At 42.0% G+C, this 25,142-nt stretch overlaps 1 protein-coding gene across 1 annotated transcript in view; it reads right to left on the bottom strand.

Annotated features, from left to right (window-relative positions):
- The window catches only part of CELSR2 (cadherin EGF LAG seven-pass G-type receptor 2), a 142,062-nt gene that overhangs the window by 20,132 nt on the left and 96,788 nt on the right, over window positions 1–25,142 (bottom strand). The window contains exons 12-23 of the mRNA XM_077484453.1: window positions 23,738–23,903; window positions 20,208–20,349; window positions 20,014–20,134; window positions 19,095–19,278; window positions 18,312–18,413; window positions 18,003–18,097; window positions 16,269–16,478; window positions 14,163–14,346; window positions 11,218–11,361; window positions 3,345–3,516; window positions 3,077–3,232; window positions 1,242–1,371 (exon numbers count right to left, since the gene is read on the bottom strand). Of these exons, the coding sequence (XP_077340579.1) occupies window positions 1,242–1,371; window positions 3,077–3,232; window positions 3,345–3,516; window positions 11,218–11,361; window positions 14,163–14,346; window positions 16,269–16,478; window positions 18,003–18,097; window positions 18,312–18,413; window positions 19,095–19,278; window positions 20,014–20,134; window positions 20,208–20,349; window positions 23,738–23,903 (1,806 nt within the window). The remainder of the gene's footprint in view (window positions 1–1,241; window positions 1,372–3,076; window positions 3,233–3,344; window positions 3,517–11,217; window positions 11,362–14,162; window positions 14,347–16,268; window positions 16,479–18,002; window positions 18,098–18,311; window positions 18,414–19,094; window positions 19,279–20,013; window positions 20,135–20,207; window positions 20,350–23,737; window positions 23,904–25,142) is intronic.

Below are 25,142 nucleotides of genomic sequence, written 5' to 3'. Positions count from 1 at the left end.
AGGGTGTAATCTGATCCTTGAGACCATAAGCTGAATGATGGTCTGCCTAAGCCACCTAGAATTGGTGGAATTAGAAGCTGGTGCTCCCTTACAGGATGCATCAGGGATTGCAAAAAGGGAATCATTATATTTGAAAGAAGCTGTGGTGTAGTGGAGCAAGACAAAGGGATGGAAAACAATGTGCTGATTGAAGTGAAAGGCAGAAACCTCCTTAAAGTGATACTAAAGGATATTTTTTTTCCCTTTAAAAATATCAAACATGTTATACTTACCTGCTCTGTGCAGTCCCTCCCTCCTGCTGAATGCCCCTACAGCAAGTAGCTTGTGTGTCCATTCAGACATGAAGCCATAGTTCTGCCCTGCCCCCTCTCTCCTCATTGGCTCCCTGACTTTGACAGCAATGGGAACCAATGGTGCCATGCTGCTGCATTAGCCAATGTGTGAGAGTCCTGGACATCCACGACTGTCCTGCAACACTGCTGGATTGAGATGGGGCTCATGTAAATATTAGTGGGGCTGCACCACAGAATGCATTAATATAAAAAACCTTCTGACTTTGCAACCATGTTAAGAAAAAAATGAAGTCCTGGGCCTCAATGCAACCTTGCCCTTATGCAGAACCAAAAAGGGTTCCTTGCAGGATAATTAGACTACCAGTTCAGACATTTATCTTGCAGACGTTATAGCTACAAGAAGCACCACATTGTGGGTGAGAGTGGAAAACGGAAGGTCTCTAATGAGTTTAGACTCAGTGCAATAGATGGGGGAGCTACATGGGAGACCCATGTTTTGATTGAATTTTTGCGACTTTTTCACCATTTACTTTTGAGTATTGCACAATATATATTACTCTCTTTTGATGACAATATTCACCTTTTAATTTAAAAAGTGCTATTTGTTATGAAGGAGTGCTTCACTGTTGTTGTAATATATATTTTAATAAATGTCCATTTTAAAAAATATTACTTTTTTTTCCCCAAGTTTATAGTTTTAAAATTGAAATTTCGTATGCTCTTTTGTTGTGTGTAAATTTCATCTTGAGCTACTCAGCTCTGTTAACAGACCTTTTAACAATAAGTAGAAAACTGCCTAAATCATCCCTTTTGGCAACATGCACAATAATACGTAGTCAAATAGATGCAAGTAAAAAAAAATCTTTGTATGGTTTGGACCCAAACACATAGAGACAATGTACACTAAACCACAATACATTCCCCTTAAAACAAACCTAACTCACTCACCTCTCTTCGTGACATATCCATTAACACTGCAAAACTGGTCATGTGATTGCACTGACAGCTAATGTGTGTTTCATTGCGAAAAACAAGCTCACAGCCCCGAGCTGACCAGCCACCCCCTGGTGTGGGTAACCTGAAAAATTATTATAGATATTTTAAAATTCTATGAAATGAAAATGAAGATTGTACATTTAAAGCACACATACCGTACATGTATTATAAAATTAAAATGTGGGTTGCCATATACAGCCTGAATCCATGGACTAAGCAAATAATCGAACAAGGACCAAGACATACAGGCATTTCCCCGGGGGCAATAATGAGAATTTACACTTGTTTTGAGCAAGACATCACTATAATAATAGCCAAATTAAAGTGTGTTTGCACTTTCGAAGCCAAATTGTGATAACACTTACACTTTTATTTAAAACATGTACACATAGCATAACTTGAAAAAATATTAAAAAAATTGCAGCTTACCTTTTAGAGGCCCTTTTCTGGAAACTCTAGCACTGAAAAATCCTACTGTTTATATTTGTTTAAGGGGGGGGGGGGGGCAGGCATGGAACTATGCTTTCCATAATAAACCCTGTCTATGATGTGCTAACGGAATTCATCTCAACTATTGTAATCGAGATTTGAACACTGTCTGTCCTAACAAAGGATCAATTATTTTCAAGCTGGGCTTGTATGTTAAGAGGCAGTTCACCCCATCCCTAAGTCTTTCTACTTGGACACGTAACACTGAAATTGTTAAGAAATGCTTGCAGTCAATCATGACACTTTCTAAGAGACACCTAAAACATAAGAAATATAGAAAAAATAATAAAGTCTAAACTGTAGGTAAAACTTTTTTTTTTTTTTGGATAGAGCAAGGGAGGGTTATAACCCTTGTCAGATTTTTTTTCCATCATGTGTGTTACATTCCTGTGTCCCACAAACAGGAAGTGAGAGAAAATCCCTGCAAATTAAAGTGATTGTAAAGGTTCAATTAACAAAAAACAAACAAACATGTCATATTTACTTCCGCTGTGCAGTTGCTTATGAACAGAGTGGCCCTATCCTCCTCTTCTGGGGTCCCTCCGCAGCACTCCTGGCTCCTCCTCTTCTCGCGTGCCCTGCTGGAGAAGCGCTCTCCGATGGGACACCCGTGTGGGCGCGCTCCCGTGTCTGGCTGCTGTCTCTGTTGACACAGACAGCAGGACTTGGCGACTGCCCCCCAGCGCCCACCTCAATGGATTTGATTGACAGCAGCGGGAGCCAATGGCTGCGCTACCATCAATCAGGACATACCAGGGCCGGAGCTGGTGTGCTCATTCACGTCGTGGGAATAACGGGGCTCAGGTAAGTATAAGTGGGGCTTAGGGGCGCTGCTGCGGTAAAGAAGGTTAGAATGCATGAAGGTGAAAAACAGTGATGGTTCACAACCCCTTTAAGGGAATCCCTTGGGGACCCCTAGGGTCACCAGATCCAGTGTCCCCATTGGAAGAGTTGCCCTCTATTGCTTTTCTTTATTCTCTATTACTTTCACTTCTTTAATGATAATGGTAAACAGGACAAATAGAGAGGGTGAATCTCCCCAATGGGGGCACAGACAGCAATAAAACCTGATAGGGGTTCTAATCCCTCTCCACTCTGTCCGAAGCGAGAAAAGCGTTTTCTTTTGCCTTTAGTTATACTTTAAGGTATGCTGAACGGTAACACATAAAAATATAGTGGGGTTTTCTCAAATTTGACTGCAAACGGGGAAATACTCTTGAAGCCACTCAGATGAAATATACTTTATTCGCAAAGGGAAACTTTATAAAGCGGACAAATTTTGACAAATAATTACTTACTGGAGAGAGTGATTCCAATGCACACAAATTGGTTTGGAACGTTCTTGCGTTTCTCGAAGTCTAAACTGCACTGTGATTGGCTGATCCAATGCTCCATCTGCTTCATGAATATAAATGCTCACCACTGGAGAATTTATTACAGGACGTTTAGGCACCCTAATTAGAAATAAAATGGATACATAATTTGAACATCGATTTAAATTAAAAAGGTAAAGTTAAAAACACACTGCATAAAAGCTGCTCTACTGGTTGTATTTGATGTCTGTACCTGAGACTTCTTTTGTCTGGATCCCATCTTTCAGGTAGTAAAGTCCCAAGGCCATGATATATTATAACAGTTACCACAGCTTCAGAATCCCTTTGTGCACCTTCTTTCCATGAAACTTTGTCCCTCTTTGCTCTGTTTTGATCAGAACGATCTATAAGTAGTTTGTCAGTGCCTTGTTTTAAAAAAAAAATGACAGTTAAACATTAAAGTTAACAAGAGTGTAAAAAATGGGAACAATTAATGAGCAATAAATGAGCAATAAATAACATATTTTATTCTTATAATATAAAATTACACAAAGAAGTGAAAACAAGCATGCAGGTCAAATAAAACCAAACTATAAATCTCATCTGCCTTGTAGCCATGCTGACCCTCTGCCTTCAATGCTTATGGAGTCATTGACCCAGAACTAGCATTAAGATCAGGAGACCATGACTTTATCTGGTTCATAATTGTTCCAGTTCAGTGACTCAGGAGATCAGTCTAACAGCCAGGCAACTAATAAGTTAAAAACAAGCTTATCTATGGCAGCCTAATATTTTTTTTCTTGGGCCAGGTTTCCTTTATAAAGTAGAAAACAAAAAGCTTTTTTCCTGCACATATAGTAATGTGAGCTCACATACGTCAAACAAAGGAGAACAGCAGCTTGAAGTGCTTGGGCCTAAGGACCATATGGTCTTAATGACTGCAGCAACTTTTGTTTGGTATGTCAGATATTCCCAGAAGGATGCTAGACCTAGAGTGGCATGTGAGAGCCACAATATCATCAAGTTTGAGATTTAAGTGTACCTCTAATATGTCATTTCAAATTACCTGCAACATGTTCAGAAACCAAAAGTGGTTTAGGATACTGCACAAGAACCACAGTACATCAGTTACGATGAATGTTAAGTAAATGATTAATATTGATTCCTGGAAAAGTGTTTATTTGCTATGTGAACAAATAAAAAATGGGTCCAGGTGACCAGACATGACAATGATCTCATGTTTTAATCAATGCTTTATAAATAACTAGCCAAAAATGGATGTAAGATTTTAGAAAATAGTCTAAAATCAAACAGGTTCAAGGGAAGAAAATTACCAAATAACGGGGAAACAGCAATATAAACCTGCCAGAGGTTATATACTTTCCTTGCTCAACTTACAACTACAATACAAGCTTGCCTTAATTTCCACTCTAACTTCCCATTCAAGTGTCAGTCAGATAAATCCAGTGGTAGAAATGCTAACCTCAGAATTGTAATTGCTAAGGCAAGCCACAGATTATGCAATTTTCTTTTCTTCAACCATGGGTCAACAGAGTCAGCGGGAGGTTTTCCTGCTGTTAGAATACAAATGTTCACTGCTGGCAGTGATTGCACAGAAAAAAAATCTTCTTCAGTATAACCAGCCTGACAATAGATTGATTGAAATTTGTCTGGTTCACTTGCTGAATTTCGATTTATCTAGGGCCGGCCTAAAGTGATTGTAAAGTCTTGTTTTTTTTACAATAAAAATAATAAACATGTTATACTTACCTGCTCTGTTGCAGTGGATTTGCACAGAGCAGCCAAGATCCTCCTCTTCTTGGGTCCCTCTGTGATCCTGGCCCTTCCCTCCTGTTCAGTGTCCCCACAGCAAGCAGCTTGCTATGGTGACATGCGAGCTGTGTCGCAGGTCCCTGTTTCCATTCAGACACGGAGCCCCGACCCCAGCCAATCAGGAGGGAGAATCTAGGCCAGCTGAGACATTCAGACATTGCTGGACAGGGAGGGGCCCCAGGTAAATATTATGGGGGCTGCTGCACACAGAAGGCTTTTTATCTTAATGCATAGAACGCAAGATGAAAAACCTTCTGCCTTTACAATCCCTTTAAATCTCCATAACAAAAGCATGGAGGTGTGAAGTAAAAAAAGGAGCTCCCATTGTGGACTTGATTTTAAAAAGGTACTGTATACTTGTTGCGAGTCTGTCATCTTGACCCTAATGAGTTGTAAACTTAAAGCAATCACCGCCGATTCAGACCCTGAGCCTGTACCTTTAATAAGAAGTCATTTTTACCAACTCCCATAATTCTATCCTTGCAGTAATCAATATTTCCATCACATTTAAGCACCAATTTGTTTATTATCTGATCTATTCTAGAACAATATAACTAAAATAACCTGACAATCAACAGAGCTGCTACAGCAGAAAGGGATGAATTGTATCTCACTTGTTTGTAGATATAGGAAAGGAAATTAAAATCAGACATCTGATGGTATAGCAAACATTGTTTTGGCCCTTATGACTTAAAGAGGTTGTAAAGGTAAACATTTTTTAACCTTAATGCATAGAATGCATTAAGGTGAAAAAACATCTGACAGTGCCGGCCCCCCTCAGCCCCCCCCCCCCCCCCCAGTTTTTACTTGCCTGACCTCTCTAAAGTCCCGTGCTCGCCTCTGACATCTTCTTTGCTGCTCAGCCTGGCTGTTGATTGGCTAGAGTGGATGGATTGAAAGCAGCGCAGCCATTGGCTCGAGCTGCTGTCAATCACATCCAATGAGGCGGCGCGCCAGGGGGCGGGGCTGAGTGATACAGTGAGCGGCTATAACCACCGGCTGTATCACGGGAGCATGCCCGCAAGTGCTTTTCACCATGCGAGGGAGCTCGCATGAACATGGGAAGTACTTGCGGGGGGAAGCCGAGACAGCTGCCGAGGGACCCCAGAAGACCAGGTTCGGGGCCACTCTGTGCAAAAGGAGCTGCACAGTGGAGGTAAGTATAACATGTTTGTTATTTATTTTTTATTCCCTTTACAATCCCTTTAATAGATTTGTGTATCTTACATTTCAGTCATTAATGTCTCCAGTTATATGACTTTTCATTAACCTTGCAACGGTAGAATATATTTTCCTTTCTAAATAAAAAATAAGATAACCATTATTTACTCCCTATTTTTCTGTACATTTTCTCTATGCTGTATTGCCACTGAATAAAGTCCTTTGTATTTCTTTGGCACTGATAATCTCTGGTTTAAATAGACTTAGGTAATGCTTCACTTCTCACTCGCCTTGATAGCTGTCCCATGACAGCCTGAACTACAAACAAGGAAATTAAAGTCTTTTCAGTTTTACAATCAGACCATGACATTGTTTATGTTTTTTTTTTTTTTAACATGCCACGAAGCACCAGCCTTAGAACACACCCATTATTCAACTGTATGTATTATTATGAATTAGTTATGTATTATGTAAGGATCAGTACACTATGGGCTCACACTAGGTGTGTTGAGTTGCCTTGACCTGAATTGATCAACGCAGGCTCAGTGCAAGGACACAAAAAAAAAAAAGACTGTACTCCATGTGCCTTGTTCACAAAATAAAGAAGCATTGGATTTTTTTTTTTTTAATGAAGTGCAGCACACAGCGCCACATTCAAAAGCACGGCAGCGTATTACAGTGCACTATTGTGCAGGCCAATCACGACAGGACAGGCAAAACAAGAAATTGCTTGGGGCCCTGAGCTGGCCTGGGGCCCCAGCCGCGACACTGGCCGCCGCTTCCTATAAGCTGCAGCCTGTAGAGTGGCCAAGCTCCTCTTCCTTCCTCCTGCAGTCCGCGCGGTACAGGAGATTCAGTTTCCTGTTTCCAGCCGGACTGACAGGAAGTACACACACTGAGGCCTCCATGTCCATTTTGCTTGGGGCCCCCGATTTCCTTCAAACGGCCCTGCTATTGTGCATAGATGTAAAAATGCTTGCAGCAAGCATGCACAATGTATAACAATGCACACTATGTGCATCATAACACAAGCTCCAACGGTGAGAACAGGCCCTATATAACCAGGGCTGTATTTGCCAAAATGGCACTCATGGGTCAGTGCCTAGCATAGTTTTAGAACAAGCAGCACTAAGCTCAAAATGTATACATTTTAATAACTTTTTTCTTATTGCTTTGCTTCTGCCCAGATGTGTTCTTTGTATGCATGCAAGTGGGCTGTGTGTACAAGAAAAAGGGGAAGGGGACCAGGGCGATCTCTCTTGTAATGAGTACAGGGGGTAAAGCTGTATGTACTTGTAGTGCTACGCCTGTAGAAGCCACAGGGATTACTGGCCAGGTCTTCCCAACTTCAGCCCCACAGCCAGGCATACAACAAGCTCATTTACTCTTTCGCCAAAGATCAGTCTAGGGGATGTTTTTGTTTTTATTTTTGGAGAACTTGGACAGGGATGAGGGTAGTGGTGGGATACTCCAAGAATAAGAACTATGTAAACTGAGGACTTAATCTTCCTTTTAGTGTAAGAAGTAGAGCCAGTAGAGCAAAGTCCCTTTAAGTAGTAAAGTAGCTGGACAGAGCTCCTCAGAACACCAGCCGGTGTCCTCTATAATAGACCCACAGCTGACTATTCTAGGCACCAGAGGGGTAAGCTGGAGCACAAGGTCCCCAAGATCCAGCAATGACTGTACTCACGAGGCCTAAGGACAGATGGATGCCTCCTTCCAATCTTCCAAGCAATGCCCTCCAGTGATACTAGACAGATCTGTGACAGACAACTCCCCTCAGTCAGCTTTTTCTAATCACCCGGGTCTCTGAATTCCTCCCTCAGGTCACCCACATGAGGCCTCCATATGGCAGCCTGTGCCTGAGAGAGCAGCGTGCCCCCCTCAAGCTGGACTCTTCCACACTGGGACAAGACCCAGAGCTCTGTGTGATGTAAAAATAAATACACCTTCAGAGCCTGCCTCTTTGGGATAGGCCAGGGCTGCATCAATATTCACATGCATAGCTCGACACCTATTATCCAGAAACTTCTCAAGTTGCCTTGATACAGTGGGAGCTATCCAGCAGACTAACAGTAGCACAGCACACAGATTAGGCATGACTAGACAATTGCAGCTCAGTAGTTCAGTGAGCCAAACTATGCTTTTACCTGACTACAGTGTGGCAACTAAATTTACCTGTCAAAAACAACGCTAACATTTATCCAACTACCCTAGCACCTACTTAGGAGGGTGCTACATACTAGGGGTACTGGAGGGTAAGCTGTGTATACTTGAAAGCCAATCTCTCATCTGATAAACTGTATGTACAGGGTGTATGAACACAGAACTTCTGCATTTGGGGAATACATGTAAATGCATGTGATTTCCCGGGTGCAGAAAGATGGAAGGATTTGTACACTAGAGCAGATTTGTGCTGCAAACTGTGTGCATGAGCCCTAAAAAATAATTTTTACCATCAAACTTAAATGGGCTACATAGTTTTGTTTTGACTTAAAGCAAACAATCATTTATAGCACAGACAACCACTATGTTTTGGAAGTCAAACAATGAACAAAAATGACTTCTGCACTTACTACAGGAAAACATCTTCTCTTTGAAGCTGACACAAAAACTTCCACTTAAATACTGATTTTATTGGCGTATAACAAGCACAGGTGTATAACACGCACATTCATTTTAAGAGGGACGTTTCAGGAAAAAAAAAATTACATTTTAAATAGGGAACTTTCAAGCAAAATAAAAAGGTCAGTGTCCATCTGTAGCCTCACCATTGCTATCAATGCCATTCTGCAGCCTCAAAAGTGCCATCAATGCAGCCTCACCATTGTCATCAATGCAGCCTCACCATTGTCATCAATGCAGCAGCCTCACCATTGTCATCAATGCAGCAGCCTCACCATTGTCATCAATGCAGCAGTCTCACCACTGCCATCAATGCAGCAGTCTCACCACTGCCATCAATGCAGCAGCCTCACCATTGTCATCAATGCAGCAGCCTCACCATTGTCATCAATGCAGCAGCCTCACCATTGTCATCAATGCAGCAGCCTCACCATTGTCATCAATGCAGCAGCCTCACCATTGTCATCAATGCAGCAGCCTCACCATTGTCATCAATGCAGCAGCCTCACCATTGTCATCAATGCAGCAGCCTCACCATTGCCATCAATGCAGCAGCCTCACCATTGCCATCAATGCAGCAGCCTCACCATTGCCATCAATGCAGCAGCCTCACCATTGCCATCAATGCAGCAGCCTCACCATTGCCATCAATGCAGCAGCCTCACCATTGCCATCAGTGCAGCCTGATTGATACCCATCTGCAGCCTAAAGGGGACAGGAATGGGGGCGGGATGAGCGCTGACAGGATACATAGAGTGAGAATCTACTATGATAGACAGAACAGTGGTCCAATGGTGGCCCAGGAGACAGGACTTCCTATTACAGAGGTTTGCCAAGTAAACAGAGATTCTCACTGTATGTAATCTGACGGCGCTCGTCCACCCCCCCCCTCCCTGTCCCCTCAGAGGCAGCTAAAATTGAAGTATTGGCGTATAACACGCACAATATTGGCACCAAATTTTCATGGTAAAAAAGTGAGTGTTATATGCCAATAAATATAGTATATACCAAATTAATCAAAAAGGATATAAATCCACTTTGTGTGCACCAAGGGCCTTTGCAAACCCAGATATTACCCTATATATGTAGCAGCGACATCATAGTTGTGTAGGCCCACCCACTTCAGGCCGCCTGCAGAAAACTTTAGGGGGGCAAGTTACAATGCACAAGGAAAGAAAGCAGCAGTGACCTACTGTATCTATACCAGTGGTCTCCAAACTAAAGCCCTTTGCTTGCCTTTATCCAACCCCTGGGGCACTAATACGAGACACTATTTCTCCCACTGACACCAACAATGGGGCATAATTCCTACCACTGGACACCAAAAATGGGGCACTATTCCTCCCCCGAATATCAATTATGGGGCACAGTTTACACCCGCTGATGCCAGGACAAATTTCCCACTGGCCACAGTCTGGCCCTTCTAAAGTCTGAAGGACAGTTCACTGGCCCTTTGTTTAGATTTACAGGGGTCTCCAAACGATGGCCCTCCAGTTGTTCAGGAACTACAATTCCCATCATGACTAGTGTCTGCAAATGTCAGAGTTTTACAATGCCTCATGGGACATGTAGTTCCACAACAGCTGGAGGGCTGTTGAGCTTGGAGATCCCTGATCTATACTACTAATAGAAACTTCTTTATAGGTTTTATACTGGATTATGGCACAAAACTGAAAAATATACACAAATAAGATGAAAATTCAAATAAGAGTACTTATCCCATGTCATCTTTTGCTTCAACCCAGATTTCAACTTAGGGCTCATGCACATGAGTGCACAGCATAGAGTGTGAAGAGCCGTTTGTTTTTGGACTAGCAGGGAACTGCATGCAGGCAGTCTATATAAGCAAATTAAGACGCAGTGACTGTACGGACTCACCCGCACATGCCTAGTTTAACAGGTACACAGGAATGAGTGCATAGCCCCGACACCTGTGCACGACCCTGGACAAAAAAGACATAAAATACGTTTTCCACCAGATGCAATGGAAATTAACTAGTGCTCCTTATGCCGCGTACACACGACCGGACTTTCCAGCAGATTAAGTCCGACGGTCTTTCAGACCGACTTTCGGTGGAGTTGCGACGGACTTTCCGAACTAACGGACTTGGCCACACACGAACGGACTAAGTCCGTTCTAAAGTCCATTAGTTTTGAATGTGATGACGTAAGACGGGACTAAAAAAGGAAGTTCAATAGCCAGTAGCCAATAGCTTCCCTTGCGTCGTATTTGGTCCGTTGACCAGCATACAAACGAACGGTTTTCCCGATAAGAATTGAGTCCGTCGGACAGATTTGAAACATGTTCCATTTCTAGGTTCGTCAGATATTTTAAATGAAAAACGATCGGATTGTCCGACGGACTGATTCCATCGGACCTGGTCTGCCGGAAAGTCCGGTCGTGTGTACCTGGCATTAGTTGTTATAGGGCATTCTCCTGCTGCACAATTTTCTTCTGGAGCATAAAGTTTCACTTTAGCATTTTTTGTCATGTTATCACTGCTTACCATTCATATTCTGGGACATGAAATTAGTGTTTGGAAGAATCAGTGCAGTTTCCTGGTCACTCGGCTTTTCTCCACGTAGTGTTTCATACTGCGGTAGTGTGACACCAGCACAGTTTTCCTTATCTAAACGTGTCACTGACACAACTGTTGGGGAAGAGGAATACAATCAATTGAAAGGAAGCATATAGTCACTTTAATGTTTTTTTCTCTTGATATACTGTATGTAAGGTAACTTTATGTAGATCTTTTCAGTGTGCATTTTGTTTAACCACCACAATACCAGCATGTTAAACCCCATTCCTTCCCAGGCCACGTTTTAATTTTCAGTGCTGTTAGTTTGAATGTCACTCAGGCATGTAGCACCGATCCCAAATAATTTGTATTTTACTTTGTATAACAGATAGAAATTTATTTTAATGGTATTTAATCACCACTTTTTTATTTTTAATATAATTTTAATAATAAAAAAAAAACTACAAATTTTTACAGAAAGAAGAAAAAAAAACAGTTTTCCTTACATTCCTTACTTTTTGTTATAAGACAAAAATAACATAACCTTTTTTCGCCACACTTTAAATGTTACCCACTAAAACCCAGTATAAATCTTCCAGGGGAAGAAAGTACTCTGAAGGATGAAATTGCATTGCACTGAAATTGCATTTTGTGCAATGGCTAGATGTCATGGCTAAACCCAAAGAACTACCCCCCCCACCCGCACGCCGACAACAATTTCACAAATCATTGGTGGTTCTTGCCATTATTCCCTCCCTTCAACCTTTATCATTGGTGGCAAAAGGCACTTTAAAGCCCCCAGTACAGTGACACTATCGGATACCAGCGGCTGTTTTACAACAAGTTGAGGGGTGGTTATGCGCTTGATGACCCATAGGAGCAATACTGTATAGCACTGAAAGCAGGAAGTCGGGCATGCATATGTAATGAGCATATATTGCAGCCACCATATTTTCCATATATTCTTTATGTAGTATTCTAAAAGGTGATGCAGCATTCATCAAGCATGATAGGCATGGGCAATCATTACAGGAAATATAGCTGGCAAGGTACAGTATAGTGTAGCCCTCAAAATTTCCACTCACCCGCTTACATTAGGCAAGTGAAATTTAGCTAAGGGCAAGTGTGGAGCCTGCATCAGAGGAGGCCAGGTGCCGCTGGCAGGCAGGATTGAATGGGAGTCGATTCTCCTACCAGTGATTGGCCAGAAAACTGTGGGGAAGGGAGAGGAGAGGAAGAGGAGAGCCAGCCGGATAAGACAGAGAGGGTAACTCCACTGTCAAACAAAGTCCAGCCTCCTGGACCAGCTCCTATAATCGACAGCACACTGGTCCAATGACAGGAAATTGCAGTAGTGTGATGTCTATCATAAGAGCCAATCCAGCACCAGTGCACAAAGAAAAGGGGTCCCAGGCGGGACTTTGTTTCACAGCAGCTTGCGTTTCAGATCCAAGCTGCGTCACAAAAGGAGAGCCCCTCTCTGTGTGATTCGGCCAGCTCTCCTCTTCCTCTCCCTTCCCCAATCACTAGAAAAAGAATTGGCTCCAATGAGGCTGCATTGATGGGCACTGATGAGGCTGCCTTGATGGGCACTGATGGGGCTGCATTGATGGGCATTGATGGGGCTGCATTAATATGCTGCACTGATGGGCACCGACAGGCTGCATTGATGGGCACAGATGAGGTTGCACTGATGGGTACTGATGAGGCTGCATTGATGGGCACTGATGAGGTTGTTGATATTTATTTTTGTAAACTTAATTCTGCATAAAACATTTAACAGTGTAATTTCAAGAGATGATTTATGAGCATATGTTTAGGGGCGGAATTAGGGGCAGGGTAGGGGTTGGGTGAGGCAACTGGTGGCGAGTAACTCTTAAGGCCTGGCTAATAGCTCACAACTTAACATTTTGAGCCTTGGTATAGTGGTTTAAATAGTCATGATCTGACAATAATGTCTTCCATGTGTACCATGCATGTATGCGTCAATGCAAAATTTTGCTTTGAAGGAGAAATGTTCAGCTTGATTTGGTCGGGATATTTCAGATGCAATAGTTTTAACATTTGAGGGAAATGGGCGTGGTGGGAAGGGATTCATATGTGGGAACTGGTGGGGGAGGGAGGAACTGTCCCCTCTATGGGAGGGTGAATTAGAAAAGAGGGGGAGCAGTCTAAGGGGGAAGCCAACTGGAGGGAGGGAGGGTTGTCCCGGGTGGGGCAACTAGATCTTTACACTGCTACCTGGGGGAAAGTGGGAGTGAGAAAGGGCATGAGGAAAAAATCCAATAGTGCCAAGTGGTATGGAATTTCAAATCAGTACCCTTAAATAGAGCTGGTTCTTTGAGGTGTTTTATATCATTGACATGGTGGAACCATTGTTGTATTATAGGTGTGGTTGGGCTTTTTTATAACGCAGGGATGTAGGAGCATGCCACATTGATCCGGTGGCTTACAATGGAGTTTTGTATGTTTTTTAATGTAGTGTATTGTGCTGGAATGGGAAGAAGAGTGGTTCCTTAGGCTTGATGCATTTTGTGAATTTTTGGGTGATGGTGTAGATCTGAGTACAAAACAATATGCAGAACTGGGCAGGTCCAAAAATGTGGAGCATGTCTCCAGTTGAGGAGCCATACAAGCAGCAGTTGCCAGGGACTGTTGGATAAATCAAGTGTAACATACTAGGAGTTCTGTCTGATAGGGAGTCTACCATATCAAAGGCCTTTTCGGCACCAACTGAGGATGAAGCCTAGAGTGGTCCTTGACAAGGCTGAGTGAATAATTTGAACGGGCATGTTAGTGGGTATGTAGTGGCTGCAAGCATTGGATTTCCTTTCAATAGATCTGTCAGTACTGTTTCAATAGCACTGACCGTGGTGTCTCCAGATGAAAATTTTTTATTTTATTTTTTTATATATCCACAAACACATACGTACCAATGTTTGGTGTATTAATAGTAAAAGGGTTCAAATACGTATGCTTCATATTACGAGCCACATTCTTCATGTAGGTTTCATAATGTTTTAACAGGAGTGCAGTGCCAGCTTCTGAAGCCTGGATGATGGCCCAATGTTCTTTGGTATCAAGATCAAGAAGAAAACTCCCAATTTTAACAACATTCTGGTAAAAGAAGGCATGAAAAATATGAATGAAGTCATGCTTTAAAATGATTTTGGAATGAAATACTGTGATAAAAAAATCTTACACCTACCAGACATACATGAATAAACCTGTACATTTTCTGGTAATTGATAAATTATTGCCTGATAATGTCTCTTGAGAAAAAAAATGCAAAAAAACAAAACAAAACAAAAAAAAACGTACTTTGCCTTCTACTCTCCTATTCCTTGGGGAAGACAAGAGAAACACAGAAGGACTGGCAAGAAAACACAGCTTCTCTCTTCGATCTCTGCCTTTTTATTTTTCAGAAGGGAAAAACATTTTATTTTGGTGTGGGGTGTTCTGATATGAAAATTACAACCAGCTTTCCTGTTTGAGGGCATGACCTTTCTGTCAAGGTTCAGTTAAATAATGTCCATCACTATAGAACCTCTACAATATAGCAGCCCATATCCCAAAAAACAGACATTTTTTATTGTGTTGAAGTGGACATAAAATCACAAAGTTAACAGGTATAGTTTCAAGGGTGACCCCACAAAATACCAAAAATGCAGATTGTGCACATCTTAGTTACAAGCAGACTTGACAACCTTCTGCCTACTCAATGCATTTTGTGCGATTAAGGTTGGATTCACACCTCCGACGGATGCAGCTTGCAGCAGGGGTCCGGTGTGTCCCTGTTCTCCACTTCAGGGACAAATATTTGCCTGAATTGAGCCATGAAACAGAGCCAAAGATGCACAGCGTTCCTGTGCAAGCCACTCCGCAGCCGCAACTGAGATATGTGAACCGACACCATAGAGAGCCAGTCACAAACTTCTGTCATGCGAATTGGATGTGGCGGAAATCAACATCCAATTCATATAGGTGTGAACCCAGCCTGAAAGGCTAACTGCTCTAGCTTTCTGAGTTTGTTACATCCATATTTAGCGTAGTTCATTCATTCACAGAGATCTGTGAATTAATGAACTACAAGTCCCATCTACACTGCGATAGTTCTCAATGAAGTATGAGTGTGGCGATCAGTACACTTGTAGTCCATTGACGCTACCTCTAGCTTTCCAACTACAAGCCAATACAAAGGTACTGGCAAAAGGCTGGAGGATGAGTTTTGCAGGAGTTTGACATTGCACCCACAATCAATACAATGCATTGCAGGCTCCTGTGAGAAAATGCACTTTTTTTCCAGCAAAAAAAATGTATTTTTATTTTTTTAAATAGAACTTTGAATGTCTTTATGCGTTATCCTTTTTATTTTAACAGGAAACAATCTTTTATAAAAAAAAACCTTGAATCTCCAGATCCATCCAGCACAATCTTTTTCACAGAGCAACACCAGTGGTTTCCAAACTCTTTGCTTGCCTTTATCTGGCTCTTGGGGCACTATAATTCCTCCCACTGACACCAACAATGAGGCATAATTCCTGTTGCCGGCAACAACAGTGGGGGGACTATTTCTCCCACTGATACCAATGATAGGGCACTATTCATCCCACTGATACCAACTATGGGGAACTATTCCTCCCACTGATACCATCGATAGGGCACTATTAATTCCACTGACACCGATGATGGGGCACTATTCCTCCCACTGACCCCAATGATGGGGCACTATTCCCCCCACTAATACCAACGATGGGCCATGGTTTACTCCAACTGGACACCAGGACATTTTCTACTCCTCCTGGCCAGTCTGGCCCCCTAAAGTCTGAAGGACAGTAAACTGGCACTCTGTATAGAAAGTTTGGAGACCCCACTCTACACCATTATGATACACTCATTTTGCTTGAGAAAACACCCCTCTGCTTCATTGAATTATTGACAACATTCTCTTGTCAGATTTGTGTACATTTTTGTAATGCAAATAACGTACAAAAAAGAAAGCAATCGGGAAGATAATTATGTACAGAATAAAGTGTCACCTCTGTGAAATGTACATCCTGGGTTGCGGCAAGATTGAAGCCACTTTCCTGGCTCTGTTTTTGAAGAATGGCATTAAGAAGTTGGTATGATATGAGCACATCACTGCCCAAAAAAGCATCTGCTTCTTGGGTGATATTCAGTAGATCATGTGCAGCTCTTTGGGCAACTGCAGGACTCAGCGTTGACATGTTACTTTTCAGAACGTCCAACTAAAAAGGAAAAGCAGAACAAACAGACCATTTTTACATCCAAAACAAGTACATTAAAGACCCTCTCTAAAGTACACAAATAAAAAAAAGACTGCAGAATGCTTTGTTGGGGTGTAGAAACCAAATACATAAAAATAAGATGGACATGTATGAAATGTAATACATAGGAATTTGGGAACTGGAATTCTGTTCTTTGCTTGTGTGCTCTTAAATATTAAATTATATGAATAAATACTGTTATATATAGTGTAACCCAGACACACTGCAGGAAAACCGTCAGTGGTGTGTATATTTCACTGCAGCTACTTGCTTCTAGTCTCTCTCTCACTCTTCAGTTATAGGTAAGGAGGTAAATTACAAGAAGCAGGTAAGTTGTTTCTATTATATCAAGAGTCCCAAAAGTTAGGATCTTTGAACAACACAGAAATAGAAGTCCAAAAATCCTAACATCATCCACCACATTAAGGCTCCTTTTGAACACTTGTGTGACTTGTCCTGCGACTTGGGACTGCAAAGCCGCATCACAAGTCATACCCCATGATTTCCAATAACAACCATTCAAATCTGTGCAACATCAAGTCGCAGCGGCTTCAAAATAGTCCCTGCACTACTTTGGTCCGACTTTGATGCAACTTGAGGTCCATAGACCTCAAGATTACACAGGCTTTGCTTTAAGTCGCATCAAAAATCACTGAAAAGTTGCATGCTTTTCAGCTTGCACAAGTATGAAAGGGGCCTAAGGCATCCTCACTATCAGAATTATGCATCATAATAATATCACCAACTGTCATCATGATAGGAAATCAATCACGATGTATCTTTCTGCACCAAAGTATTATCTGCAAACGCCATAAAATTCCCAAGCAATATTTCTCTAAGAAATATAATAATATCTCCAAGCACTATAACAGCCATACCATGGACACTATAATCAAATCACACCGCATTAGCACCATAATATTATTTGGCCTATAAGGATCTCCACCACAGTACTATTATACTTTACAACCAGAACAATAATTAAATCTTCTGGCAATATATTATCTCCCACCCATAATAGAATATTATATCAATTAACAGTCTGAAATGTGCTGCATTATCATACTGGTACTAATTACTTATAGTCAACTAGACTTGTACTGTAATGTTACTGTCCAAGAACAGGATAGGAGGTATAAACATTGTGGAACCAACCTGTTCTAGTCACATAATTCCATCCTTGTTCTACTGCTTCCCCATTTTTCACACTTCCCATCCTGTTCACAGACAAGGACATCTGCCTGGTGATTGAATTAAGATGTCTGTGCTGGGGTATTTTCCTGACACCCAGTAAAACTGAATAAGTGGCTTGGATAATCTACGCAAAGTCTTCAACATTACAGAACAAGCTCAGTTGAATGTTATTAACTACTACTAGTTATACCAAGACCTGGATAAATGAGAATGTTCACAAACCTATAATTTCAAACTCTTAAATAAAAAATTTAAAAAACAGATATTTATGAGAATGTGATGGATACATACCAGTCCTTTTAGCGGTATGAGTGAGCGGGAGGTGCAGTTTGACAAGTTTGGAGGTAGCCAGCCTCTGTGTTCATCGCAGTGACGAATAGCGGTGCCTGTATGGAGAAGCAAAAACTATTCAATATCTATATCACAAAATGATTGATAACATTGCTTCAAGTACCAAACTTTTAAAATGATACAGTGTTTTAATGCTGACATTATAACCACACGTTTGTTTTTTTGTAATTCATTTTTTGTTCCCACGATAACTGATGTACAATAATGTCTCTTTCTGGCGTAGAGAGCATATGCTTTAGGGATAATTACCTACAGAACCTTTTGGACATGACACAGCTGTTGGTAATCCAAAACGTGTTCTTGGCCACCAAATCTCCGCTTCCACAGCTCTAGGGCAGCTGTCATAGTTTACTGTGAAAAGAAGGAAGGAGGAGAATATAGTGCTTTTCATAGCAATTAAAAAGTACACAAAACAATTCAGTTGCTCATGCAGACCTCTGCACTGAGAACTGGTTGTCATAAAGACCAACTGTTTTTAGAAGAACAATCTGGTGCAGTGATGTTAGAGGACCACTGGTGCAGTCCTTTAAGAACACAATTATTGCATCTTCAACACAGCTCCACAAAAAACAACTTGTGGAAGTTTGGAACACACTACATAATATAATGAACACAGTATTTGTAGAAGTGATTCACAATGATAACCATTCGTATCTGTGCGACTTCAAGTCACACCGACTTCAAAGTAGTCCCTGTAGTATTTTGGTCCGATTTTGATGCGAGTTGAAGTCCATAGACCTCAAGTTTACACAGGCATTAAACAACCATTTCATTGTTGAAAAATAAAAGTGAAGTAGTACAAACTGGCATATTTCACATGTGCCGACCCACCATGGCCACAATTATCAGACATAGAATGTTCTACCATACTGTAACTTAAAAAATACAGACCAGTGGAACAATGTGTGTGATCACATTATCTGGACCACAAGACCAAATCAGTGCAATATTTTGGAACCTAGAGGTGCTTCTTTTTAGTATGAAAATATCACTAAAGAACTAAAAATGCACAAGTATTACAGAAAACAATACCTTCGCATCCATTGGCTGTGACTTCTGCAAAAGGATTGTCACATCGATCACACTGGCGCCCTATGACTCCAGATTTACAGGGGCACTGTCCTGTGATTGGATCACATGTTCGACTAAGGGAGCCAGTGGCATAGCAATCACACTGTATACAGGCCTCAGCTCCAGGTGGACGGAAATGATTATCCTTAAAAAGGCGAAGAGCAGAAAAAATGTAGAATTAAAAGTCTTAAATCAGGATATTTATAAACTAGGTAACTAGAAGTAAAATAGTGCATTCCTGTTACTGAACTAAATATCTCACTAACTCTTTTTACGGTCAGGTAAATGTTACATAGTTACATAGTAAGTAAGGTTGAATAAAGACACCAGTCCATCCAGTTCCACCTGAGTGAGTGTCTACAACTGTCCCTATCCCTGTACATTGTAAACATTCGGTGCATCCCTATCCCTGTACATTGCACACTCACATTGGTCCCTACCCTCAAGGAGCCCACAATCCAAGGTGCCCATTCATATACTAGGGCCAATTTTGGACAGAAGCCAATTAACCTACCTGCATGTCTTTGGTTTGTGGGAGGAAACCAGAGTACCCGGAGGAAACCCACGCAGGCACAGGGAGAACATGCAAACTCCAGGCAGGTAGTGTCGTGGTTGGGATTCAAACCAGCGACCCTTTTTACTGCTAGGTGAGAGTGCTAACCACTACACCACTGTGCCGCCCTGTTCATTATCTTCATATTGCCTATCCCTATCACAGACAAGGCAGACCTGATGAGAAGTCTTTCAGAGTTCCCCATCAGGTGCAGCAGCCGAGGGATTGAGTCATTGGGTGGGAGGAGCATGACCATTTAGCGAACAAGTACACTCTTGCTAGTCTTTGTCTATTATACACATAATGTTAAATCAGTATATTCCCTACCTTGCAATGACAGTCTCCTGTTGTTTTGTTACATTCTGTATCAAATCCTTTGCTTGCATCACAGTTACATGGACCACAGACAGGGTGACCCCACCAACCCCGTGCACACGGCTGATCAAGCCTGTAAAAGACAATTCAGTCACATAGGAAGCTTGCTGAATTCATCTCAAGTGAAAAACATGTGCAAATTTTACCTGCTCTCACAGTGTGGACCGTAGTATCCTGAAGAACATTCACATATATATCCACGGGGCACATTTACTTGCATTACACATGTAGACTGGTGCTTACATGGATTCAGGTCACATGCACTGATACAGCCATTACCATAATATCCTGCAGTAAGGAATGCGGTAAAAAAAAAGTACATAATTAATGTCAAATTAAAATCACAGCTGTAAGTACAAAACAAAAAAATGCTCTTTATGTTCCCTTCTGTGTATGAGGAACATTAAAGCTGTAATCAAAATAACTAAACAGGATGAGTAATTCCAGAATTCTTACACTTCACTTCTCTACCTACAGTATATGTACCATAGGATTACCCATATTAAAAATAAAACTCTAGGTAAAAAGTTGAATACATGTTGTATATATGCAGTGTTTTACCTGTCAAAGAATTTGTAATTTTATCCAGTCCTTCCTATGATACCCACACCTTTGTTTTTAGGAACAGTTAATCTGGCCATAGATGATTTCTCGGCACGTTCAGCAGGGACCAGCCAAGATACGATCCATCTATGGGCAGGCTGATTGTATCCAATCGACTCGGGTACAACCAGCATGTTGCATTTCTAGTATGCGATTTGTGCCAGTGGCTATAGCCACTAGCAATAATCACTGTGTTCTCCTGTCAGGGATTGCTCCCCCACCCCCCCTCGGCCCCCCATCGGGGCGAACACAATAGCTATGCAAGAGGGATTCTCCCATCAACACTGATTGAATCACATCATCTATGGCCTGCCTAAAGCCTAGTACACACTAGTAGTATTTTTTCCTTCAACCCAGCAGGACTGTATGAAAAAAAACAAAAACTGACAGTTCAGGAGGAGCCGATGTACTTGCTATCTGACGCCGTTAGTACAGCGATCTCCCCTACTGTGCTATTGTGTTGTGACAGGGGGATGCCCCCCCTGCCAGTAAACCTTCCTTTGTACTATACAGTACTCATGCAGGCGGACAAAATGAGAAAGGCATCATTTACAAGATTTATGATATTGAAATCTAAGTAAGGCTGGCATTAAATTTACCAAAACCATATAAAATTAGGTCAAACCCGAAATACTTTGCATACAAATTGAATCAGGAAGGTCCTTGCACTACATAGTTGAAGGTAAATCTAAAAGGGAATTGAACAAGAAAATTGAAAGATGTATGGCCAGAATTAGCTGCATAGGGTCAATACTCCTGCTGCATTTTGTATTTTTTGCAGAATTGTACAGATCTGGTTTATGGGGGATCTAAATTCAAATATGAAAAGCTTATGAGCATGCAGGCTATTTATTGCAGAAGAAAAATGCAATGTCGCTTCTGCAATAAAATTAGCTTACTTGACTGCTTACAATGTACTGTAGAATTTACACTGATCTGCGAATGGGCAGCTCAGTTTTCATTTCCAGCACAGTGCCAGAGTTCTGGGATGATTGAACTCCTGAGCAAGCATGGAAGCTATATCATCCTGTGCCTGCCAATCAAGGACCAGCACTCGGAAAAAGCCAGAAAAGAGATGCCAAGGCCAGAGAATAACCTTGTGGACATCAGTCGTTTGAAGAGGAGGTAAGTGTAGTAGACTTTGGTTCTGCTTTAAAGGAGAAGTCCAGCCTAAGCTCATCTGGCTGGGCTTCTCCTATTGGGTAACAGGAGTGCAATTTGTTTTGCACTCCTGTGACCCATTTTCAGCAGGGAGTGGACTGAAGTGGACAGGAATCAGTCCAGGCATTGCGTCATCGTGAAAATGGAAGTTGGGATCCTCCAGGTGCCTGGACTGACACCTCTCTCAGTGAGCCACTGAGAGCCTAAGATGGCCACTCCCTACCTTTCCACAGATCAGCACACCAGTGAGAATGGGGGGGACAGAGAGGAGAGATGCTGTTTGACAGTCAGCAGCTCTCTGCCCGGGGAGCTATGAGAACCAAGCCATCTGCGATGTTGGATCACTCGGTTCCCAGTGTAGAGGCATCAGGGGACAGATGCAGCATTGGAGCGATGCTGCATCTACCTAGGTAAATATAAATATGGAAAAAAACAAACAAACCCATACTTCTCTTAAGTAAATTCAGCAATAAATAAATAAATAAATAAGCTAAGTAAGAGTATGGCACTAGGGCTATGTTAAAGCTGCACTCTGGGATAAACAAATAATGTCTAAAGACAAAGGGCATGTGTATTTCTACTTGAGCCTTGGTGTACTTTGTGTATTTTTTTCAGATATGTGCAGTAATCCAGAGTAAAAATGTAACTTCGTGCGGGAGCTTCCTGTAATAAAGACGAGTCACTGTTGCTTTTTCTTCTTGTGCAGGGTGACCGGTCTTGTAACCTCCCCTCCTGTAGTTTTCTGCAGGTGTAACGACCTATTCGGCGACCCATTGCAGTTTGCTACAGAAGTGACGTTCCGTCGCCGCCATCTTGCTACACCCTACACTCCTCTATAGTAAGGATACACTAAGAAGGGAGAAAGTGGATATGTTGTTACACCCATCGGAGTTTTGCATTTTACAGGTACTTATAACAGTAAAATCAGTTTATATTGTGAAATACAGGACTTAGACCTCTGCACTCTGACTACTTATATCTTGAATTTTAAAAGCAGCAGCAACCCTGATCATCTCACAGGTTTGCTAATCTGACAGAAGTTTGCTGCTTTTAAAATTCAACATCTAAGCAGTCAGGCAGAGTTCTAAGTACTGTATCTCACTATAGAAACTCACTTTACTGTCATAAATTTGTCTAAAATGCAAAATTCCGGTGGGCGTAACAACAAGTCCGCTTTCCCCCTGCTTAGTGTATCCTTACTGTGGACAAGTGTGGGGTGTAGCAAGATGGCGGCGACAGAACGTCACTTCCGTAGCAAACTGTGATGGGTCACCGAATATGTCGCTACTAAGAATGAGCTCAGGCTTGTTTGCATGGTCCACGTGCAGAGCCCGCCAGGAAGTCGGCGCAGCATTGCGCTAATCACAGGCAGGGAGACATTGCCCAATCTCTGCAGCCGCGCATCAGGGCAATGTCTCAATGCTTGTGATTAGCACATCGCAGAGCCAACTTCCTGGCGGGCTCTGCACATGGACCATGCAAACACGCCTGAGCTCATCCTTGGTCGATACACAGGCAGCCTTAGTAGGTGGAGCCTACTGGGCCCCTCCCACAGCTCTGCTCTTTGCATAAGACATGTACAGCAGTGATGATGTCACTTACAATTTTCAATGTAATATCTGGGTTTACAAAGGTATTTAGTGCACACAAAGTGGATTTACATCCTTGGCCACTATTGGGGGAATATATTCAAATAAAAGTTTTTTGTGTCTGGAGTTTAAAGATTAATTAAAAAGTTTATACATTTATTTCTTCACATATACATTCTAAAAGTTCATATGTCTTACGCAGATTTTAGCTGTAACTTATCCACCTTAAAACATTATTTTATTAGTCATACAGGCCTTCAAAAGTGTTACTCTGAGTCTAGTATCATTGTTGTGAATTCATTGTTATGTGTGAAAACCCTTACCTGGGTGACAAGCACAAGAATAGTTGTCCCAGTCATCCCTACAGTAGCTGTGAGCAGGACATGGGCTGGAGTCACATGGGTCTGGAAAACTACAGCCTGGCTCTATATTCAAAAGCATTGCACTGTCTATAGGCAGTGGAGAGGAAAAGGCACCAACCCGCACACCCTGTAGGAGAAAATAATTGATGGTTAACAAAAGATAGGAAGGGTTTTAAATAGAAATGACTGGGTTCATAAGACAATATTCTGGGGACCTGTAGTCCTGCATGCTCAATCCTTAGGGTAGATTTAGAAATGCGTCTAAGTCTCCCTTTCTTGTGAAGCCAGACCGGATCACGCTCCAGAGGCTACTGACAGGTGATGAGGAAATCATGCGACCACTACTCACCACCTGCATTAACCCAATTTTTACCGACAAACATGCATGCATTGCAGGTAGTTGCGGGCCGTTTGCTGCGCATACTTGAACGTGTAACCCGCTTGCCAACCGCTACAAGCAGGACCGGATTAAGAGTATCATGGGCCTGGTGCTGAGGATTTTGATGGGCCTTTTTATGGAAATAAAATTAAAACATTTTTTTTTGTTAAAGTAAATTAAATAATTTAAACAAACCACTCATTCACACTGTATGTGCAAGATAACCCATGTGAATGAGCCATTCATTTTTTAAAATTATTTATTAAATGTTTTTTTATTATTTTCTTCATTTATTATTAGCAGGGGGAATCTAATGGACAGTCTGGGGTGATCAATACGGGAGGGGGGGGGGGCGCATTTATAAGCACCGATCTCCCTCTAGAGGAGGTGGAGTGGCTTTCAGCTGCTTCATGGAGAGCCATAGAGGGAGGCTGTCATGTTGATGGTGCTTGCGATAGCCCGCCGCACCGATCACCCCCGACCTTCAGATTCCCCCTGCTGCAGGAGGTAAAAGGAGCGTCTCATGCAGTGCAGTATCTAAATGGTCAGTCCGTCCCTGCTGGGTCTATATTAAGGTAGGGGCCTGGAGCTGCAGCTCCAATAGCCCCTACGGTAATCTGGCCTTGGCTACAAGTTGGGTGAAATTGAACACAACATACATAGATATGCAAAATGATTATCGACACTGACACACATACACAGGCTGAACAGGGTGGACTATCATCTTTGTTCAACCTTTTATGTAACTATGCAACTTTGCCGTGGGTGATAAGCGAAGCATAGTGACCACGGCATGTAAACGCCCCCATCCCATGCCTATTGCAGTTTAAGGGGGTGAGGTTGGCGGGTGGCGTTTGTCGCCCGCCCCCCCTCCCCCCAAAAGACAATTACACCAGCTTGAGACAGAGAACTGCAGCATACAGGTAAGTTAAAAAGGTAATTGAACTGTACAGATAATTGAAATTTGTTTTTTTATTCTCAATTTTT

The sequence above is a fragment of the Lithobates pipiens genome, unplaced genomic scaffold, assembly GCF_037356315.1.
Source record: "Lithobates pipiens isolate NorthernLeopardFrog02 unplaced genomic scaffold, aLitPip1_a1.2 Scaffold_16, whole genome shotgun sequence".
In the NCBI taxonomy this organism is placed as follows: Eukaryota; Metazoa; Chordata; class Amphibia; order Anura; family Ranidae; genus Lithobates; species Lithobates pipiens.
Note: the sequence above shows the minus strand (reverse complement) of the source record. Positions and strands in the feature narration are given on the sequence as shown.